We start from the raw sequence: 6,922 nt of genomic DNA, 5'->3' as shown, positions 1-6,922 counted from the left end.
AGCCCAGCTCGTAGCAAAGCTCAGCCGGAGACGGCTTAAACACGTTTGTTACGGCATTGGAGGCGCTGAATTTGTTCGTGCGAGCCCGTTATTTTAGTTTTGTGCCTGGGCGCACGCAGGCTCCGCTCCCGGTATTAGTTCTCCATCAATCCCCACTCTGGTTTTTAATCAAAACAGTATTCGAAATATGATTCCCGGAGATTATATTTTGAGAGATTTGCGATACATATCTTGCCGGCGTGACAGATTGCAGAGGAGTCCTGGGCGGGTGGGATAATCTGCATCTCGCTCACTTGACCTTTAATGAAAGGGGAGTAAAAGTAATAAATAAAAAAAAGTCTTAAGACTCCTGGAGATTACCTTCGTGCCTGCCTTAAAAAGACCCCGAAGCCTGCACCCGCCTAATTAATCACCCCTGAGGACTTCACACCTCCTTCGGATCTTGCGGTTGGGACCGGGGGATTCCAGGGCCGGGGGGCAGAGTCTGCAGCTCGGGGGAGCTCCTGGCCGCCCCCAGGTCGCGGGGGCCGTGCAGGTTTCTTCTCCAGTGAGCAGCTCAGGAGGCCGATGCAGACCTGACTCCCTGCGGAGCCTCTTCCAAAGCCGCCGGGCAAAGGGTACCGGAGGGAGCCAGGTCGCTCCTCTGCACGATGGGCAGAGGTGGCCGGGACAGAGACGGGACGGAGGCCCGGCCACTGCGGGCACGTGAGGGGAACCTGCGCTGTGTTCCCAGGGCAGATAATACCTGTCCCCTCCGGTGGGAGAGGAGGGGCGGAGAAAGTCGCCTTGCAAGAACCCTTCGAAAGGGCCTAATACTCTTTATTACAAGCCCTAATCCTTCAAAGCCGACTTGAAATAATGTTTATCTTTTCGCAGCTTAATTTCCCCTTCTCTAAGCTCCGGGTCACTGCAACAGACTGCGGCTGCTGCGCTGTCGCTTGCCCAGGGCTGCTCCGGTGTACGGGAAAACCCCGTGGCCGAGCGTCTCCGGCTGGGCTCCCGCGGGCCCAACCCCGCGCCCGGCCACTCTGTTACCTGCTGCCGCCGTGTACACCTACCTCCCCCTCCCTTTCCCCCCCGGCCCCTCCAAAACCCGACAGTTTGCCGCCTTTGACAGGTGTCCCCGCAGCCGGGATTGCTCCACTCCCGGGAGGGACCGGGGCTGTTCCCAGGGCCGAAGGCGGGGAGAGCCCCGCCACCTGTCCCCTGCGTTGACCTACAGTTCCTCCCTCCCCCTACGAACTGCTTCTCCGGTCGCAAACCCAGAGGACTCCCAGCTCTGCAGCCCCACTTGTCTTGAGTAGCCTTTGGTAAACATATAGAAGTCTACTCGATATTCAAGATTGATTTCCCTGATTTATTAAGGCAGAATTCATTGGACTCTATTGACCACAAATGACTTAATGTAAATGCTGACCCCGGTGAACTTGGAAATAGCAGGTATCGGGTTGATCTATAGATGACCTCTTAATTACCACAGTTATTAATTTAAATTATTGCCACTGCTTCCAGAGACAGGAACAAAGAAACATTCTTTCCTCATCCCTGCTTGGTTTATTAGTCTGAACACAAAGTGTTTGATGACACTTTTAATTAAACAGAAATAATGCAGAGATACGGTTTCCCTTTCTCGTCTGTCCTGTAAAGTGCAGCACTGCTCTTTTGACTGACTGACGGCGGTGACCCACTAACAACGTCCTACTTCGCCGCCCGGTCGCCACCCGCTGCCCGGGGGTGCCCCGGCCGTGCCCCAGGGCGGGCGGCGGGTGCCCGTGGCCGCTCCGCCCGGGCTGTGCCGGCTCCTGGCTGGAGACCTCCGGGCTCACTGACGGCTTCGCGGCGTTCAGCTCATCCATGTTAATTAGAGACTCCGAAAAATACTTTTCAGCTGTATCTATGTACAGAGACGGGAAAGAAACAGTCCGGCGTAACCTGCGCCGCTTCTCCTCCTCCTCCTCTTCCTCCTCCGCCCCGGGATGGCGCGTAGCGACCGCGGACTGACGCGCCTTGGCGAAGCTGGGCGCTGAGCGGAGCGCGCAGGTTTGGGAGAAACAGGAGAAACAAACCACGAAGTGGAAGGGAAAAGAAAAAAGATTAGGGTTTGCATTTTTTTTTTCTTTTTGCCAAGATGTTAGCGGGGTGTTGAACACATGGCAAGCGTGCGGTGGGGAGGCGCCGGTCCTGCGGCCGCTCCGCCCGTCGCCCCGCCCGCCGTGCCCCTCGGTCCCATGTGCGCAGCACGTTGTGCCGCGGCGGCCCTTCCCTGGCGAGGGCAGGGCAGGCGGAGCCGCGAGGCCACCGCCGGCCCGGGGAGAGGCGTCTTTCGTTGCTTCAAGCCGAGTGCCTCGCTGCAGCCGGAGCCCCGTCGCCAGCGCCCAGGAAGGGGCGGGCGGCCCTGCGGGACGGAGAAGCGGTGATAAGCTGGTGATTAAGTGGCCGCGTCCGGGGCCGGGTGTTGCAGCCCCGGCCGGACGGGAGCTCCGGGAGCGGGGCAGCGCAGCGGCCCCGGCCGCTCCGGTGTCCCGGGGCCGAGTGGGTGGGCTTGCGCTTCGTGCGAGGTGGGGCCCCGGCTGCCGGCCCGTCACCTACCTCACCTCCGCAGCACCGGCCGGAACGCCGTCCGCAGCCTGTCCAGGCAGGTCCCGCCCAACTCCGCGCCTCCCGGGCCGCCCTTTGCGCCCCGCCCGAAGCCTGCACAGACACAAGCGGCTCGCGGTGGGCCCGGCCCGGCCCCGCCGCCCTCCCCTGCCCTCTCGCCTCGAGCGGGGAAGCCTCGGCGTCCGCACCTGACACCTGGGCACGGCCGAGCGCCGGGAGTGTCACTGCGCGGGCGGGCTCACGCCGTGCCCTGCGCCCCAGCCCAGCCCGCGGTCCCGCCCGTCCCCGCGGCCCCGCCGCCGCGGGTACCTTCGCCCGCCGCCGCGAACTGGCACGGCTCCCCCAGGCCGCGGTGGGACGCGCAGCTCCGCGGGAGCGGCTGCAGGTTGAACGCGGAGCTCCGGAAGGCCTTGGCGGGCAGGGGCTGCTCCGCCGCCGAGCCGCCGCCTCCCTCCGCGTCGCGGCCCTCGGGGCTGCCCCTGCGCGCCGCGCTGGCCCCGGCCGTGCGCGCCAGCGACCAGATGCGCGGCTTTTCCGCGGGCGCGTAGGGCGGCGGCGGGCCGGCCAGGGAGGCAGGGGCGAAGTCCGCGGCGGGGGCCTTGGCGCAGGGAAAGGCGTGGAAGGGGCCGGGCAGGCTGCAGTCGCTTCGAGGAGCCTCGGGCAGCGCCGCGCCCAGGCTGGGGGCTTCCTGCAGGGAGCTGGCCCGGCCCTTCTCCGGCTTCCCCGCCTCCTCCTCCTCCTCTTCCTCCTCCTCCAGGTCGCTGAACCGCAGCTCCTTGTCCTCCTTGTAGCTCTTCTGCTCTGCTTGGACACACACGGGGAAGAAGGGGGGCGGCAGGGCATTAGTGCGGGTGCGGGGAAGTTGGGGGGCCTCGAAATTGGCCGTCACTTCGAGCTCCTTCGAGGCGCCCGTCCTGCCTCTCCCCCTACCTCTGCCTTCGTCCTCTACACTGTATTCATCCTCTTCCCGCGGGGTTTCTTCTTTTCTTTCTTCCCCCGCTTTGTTCTTGGGAGACCAGGTCATTTTGTTTTCTTTCTTGAGCCTCCGTCTGGCGTTAGCAAACCAAGTGGACACTTGGGTCAGGGTCATTTTGGTGATGATGGCCAACATGATTTTCTCTCCTTTGGTGGGGTAGGGGTTTTTGCGGTGCTCGTACAGCCAGGTCTTGAGGGTGCTTGTCGTCTCTCGCGTTGCATTCTTGCGTCTGGCCGAACCACCGAAATCCACCGTCCCGTACCTGCTGGGAGATGATTATGGAGGGGGGGGGGGGGGCCGGCGGGAGCCCAACATGAGCCTCCTGGCCCAGCCCGGCCCAGCCACAGGCCGGTGTGGCCCCTTCCCATCTGCCCGCCTGCCCCTGCCCTCCTGCCATCGCCTCCCAAGTTTGATTTCAGCTGACTGCTGCTCCCGGGGCGCCTCGTTTCTTTTGTACAACGTTTGTCAGGTCGGAGCCCCCGCCGGCCCCCGCCGTTTGATGTCGGCCGCCGCCTCGCAGGGGGATGCTAATGCTGCCGGGCACTGATCAAAGGGGTTTTACCTGTCGTACTGGTACTGCCCCAAGGAATGATCGTAGGAGTAGTAGGCAGCGGGCTGCGCGATTCCCGAGTGCAACGTGCCGGCGCCGTCCTTGATTTCATACTGGGGGTTCTGCAAGGGAAAGCGGCCGCGTTTGACGTCAAGCAGGAGGGGGAACCGCACGGCGCCCCGCAGCCCCAGCTCCCCGCGGCAGCCCGGTCCCTTCGCGCCCCCCACCCGCCACGGGCCGGCGCCGCTCCCGCGTCCCTCGGCGGGCCCCCCGCCCCGAGACCGGCTGCGAAACACGAAGTTTCCCGCCTGTTGCACCCCCCTCTCCCCTCCGGGCGGGCGGGCACTCACCAGCGCGGTGTAGAGCGCGGCGGGCTCGGTGCTGTAGGGCAGGTAGTTGCCGTAGCCCTGGCCGGCGGCGTACGGGGCTCCGTACATGCCCAGCGCCGCATTGAGCTCGGCGCGGCCGGGCGCCAGCAGCCGGCCCTCGTACGGGGCGCAGCACAGGGAGGCGGCGGCCGGCGCCGAGGAGGCATCCGGCCCGGAGCGAGGGGCGGCCTCGCAGCAGGTCGTGCTGGGGCTGGCGGGCACGAAAAACTGCGGAGAGGAGAGAGCGGGACGGCGCCGAGTGACTGTCGAGGCAGCCCCATCGGGGGGAATTTAGGAGCGTGTGCGTGCCTGTGTGTGTGCGGAGGGGGGGGGGGGGGTGAGGAGGGGGATAGGAAACACAGACTGAAGCAACTAATTATAGAAACCGGGAAATAAACCGAATGGGAAGCAGGAAACCCTTGGGAAGGGGGCACGATTAATCAAGCAGGCAAAACTTTAAGGAAATAATTGCTCTGGAAAAGGGCATGAGATCCGTACGGCTCCATCCTTCCCGCCCCCGCTCGGTCCATCTGCATTGATTTAAAGGCAAAAAGTTGCGATTACAGTTAATTTGACAATAGACACAGCAGTAAATATGTCAGCTAACGCAATCGAAGGCATTTGATTTCAATAACTTCAAGGGGACAGCTAACTTCCCAAGTGAAAGAGGCACATCTTGCAGTGATTACGGTGTATAAATAATTCTACCCAAATAAATCGTGACTCGAGGTACGCTATAGCGACGACTTAGTTAATACAGGGCGTCTTGGTGTGAGTGGGGGGTGTCCTCGGGAAATCGCATGAGGGGGTAAAAAAAAAATCTCTGTACGGATCCTAATAAAACACAGGAAAAGGACCGACCCGTGGAGGAAGGGGGGAGGAAACGGCACAGCCCGGTTCCGCAGAAACGCCAATGAAGCCCCGAGCGCCGGTTCCCGCTGCCCGCACACCCTCCGCGGTGTCCGGGCGGCAGCGGCGCGGCGGGGGCAGCGCCCGGCGCAGCGCGGCCGCTCCGCGGGCTCGGAAAGCGGCCGTAGCCGGGATTTATGTTTTTTATTTGTTTGTTGCACTTAAAACTGAACGGTGGAGGGTGGGGAGGAGGGGGAATTACCGGTTTCCTACACGCCTTTGCTGTGCACACTGCGAGTTATTTGTTTTAAGCCTAACACAACACAAACGAGACATAAACACACACGCACATTTTTTAAAAAAAGGCTCCAGATGTGCCCTTTTAAAAAAATATTCTAAGTAAGGGAAAGGGAAGAAAAAAAGGGAGGGGGGGACAAGACATCTGGACAGCAGCAGCAGAATCTAAACAAAAGTGAGTGCTGCTCACTCGCCTTACCTGTGAAGTGGTGCTGTAGGGGTATCCGAACTGAGAGAAGGACATAGTTGCTCCTTATTTTTGGACCATAGGCAATATTTTCCCCCCAAGATCGATTGTAACTAAACCCTGCTTCAAGATGCACCTTCTCACACACACATTTCCACGTATGGCTTTTTTTTTTTTTCTCAATTATAGATGATTGCACTTAAGAAAAGCAGCCAGACATCTGAGGCGGCGGGGGGGGAGGTTGGTGCCTGGATTAAAAAAATAGGCTACCCCCCACTTCCCATCGCTCTTAATAGATATGTTTGTATAGAGGGAGTTTAAAAAGCCACCCCACATGTATAGAGAGTTTAAGTGCAAAGGGGCTTTTTCAAAGAGGGGGGGAAAATCACGTAGGGCTTGCAAGATACGGAGCTTGCTTGTTGTATTATTTTCTGCTCTATAGGTCTTTAGCGTTCATCGGTGGGCGAGGAGCGGGGTGACGTCACGGCCCTGCCGGCAGCAGCAGGCAGCGGCGGGCAGGAGCAGGCAGCGCCCCGCGCCCGCTCTCGCCACTTGTTCCATGTTGGTTTAATGTTGTGCTGTGATGCACGTCAAAGGCGGGAGTGGGGGTGCCTTGCGGTTGGTCTCTTTTCCCTTTCTCTCTTTTTTTAAACGCAATCCAAATTTGTCTTAGGGGAATAAACATCAAGTGGGGACATCGAGGCACCCACCAGCCCCAGCGTGGCCCCTGCCCCAGGCCTGCCGCGGGGAGGACGAGCGCCGGGCAGGGGTCACGGTGGCCTGGGCGCACCCGGGGCAGGAGCTCTCGGGGCCGGCCCGGCCGGCGCAGCACCCCCGGCCCTTCCCGCTGCCCCCCGCCCATCCCCAGGGCCGGGCGCTGCTGTACGACACGGCCCCGGTTCTGCATGGGAGCCGCTGGGCCGAGCTCCCCGCCTTCGCTGCCCTGCCCGTCGCGGCGTCCCGGAGCCACGGGAGCGGGGACAGACCTCGCTGCCTGCCTGGGCAGGGGCACGGCTGGCGCTGGGACAGAAAGCCGAAGCCCACTTCCCGAAGGAGTGCTGAGCGGGACATCCCTTCTTCTCCCTTAGCTCCGTGAT

The 6,922-nt window shown here is 61.6% G+C and overlaps 1 protein-coding gene across 1 annotated transcript; it reads right to left on the bottom strand.

Moving 5' to 3' along the window:
• Positions 1-1,336: 1,336 nt before the first annotated feature.
• IRX6 (iroquois homeobox 6) lies at positions 1,337-6,367 on the bottom strand. The gene is made up of 7 exons (XM_064671182.1): positions 5,838-6,367; positions 4,475-4,720; positions 4,137-4,246; positions 3,529-3,836; positions 2,908-3,399; positions 2,595-2,691; positions 1,337-2,395 (listed from the first exon to the last, which is right to left on the bottom strand). The coding sequence occupies exons 1-7, from the start codon at positions 5,880-5,882 to the stop codon at positions 2,332-2,334; spliced, it is 1,362 nt and encodes a 453-aa protein (XP_064527252.1). The 5' UTR covers positions 5,883-6,367; the 3' UTR covers positions 1,337-2,331.
• Positions 6,368-6,922: the final 555 nt, after the last annotated feature.

This window comes from Pseudopipra pipra, chromosome 14 (genome assembly GCF_036250125.1).
Source record: "Pseudopipra pipra isolate bDixPip1 chromosome 14, bDixPip1.hap1, whole genome shotgun sequence".
In the NCBI taxonomy this organism is placed as follows: Eukaryota; Metazoa; Chordata; class Aves; order Passeriformes; family Pipridae; genus Pseudopipra; species Pseudopipra pipra.
The sequence above is the reverse complement of the archived record's forward strand: the minus strand, read 5'-3'. Positions and strand labels throughout refer to the sequence as shown.

Bases quoted from the DNA above. Each gene is read 5' to 3' on its own strand.
- IRX6 (XM_064671182.1), bottom strand. From the start codon at position 5,882: ATGTCCTTCTCTCAGTTCGGATACCCCTACAGCACCACTTCACAG. The intron at 3,837-4,136 runs GTAAAACCCCTT...ATCTCCCAGCAG, and splicing joins GGGCAGTACCAGTACGACAG to GTACGGGACGGTGGATTTCG. The intron at 3,400-3,528 runs GTAGGGGGAGAG...GTGTCCAAGCAG, and splicing joins TGTAGAGGACGAAGGCAGAG to AGCAGAAGAGCTACAAGGAG.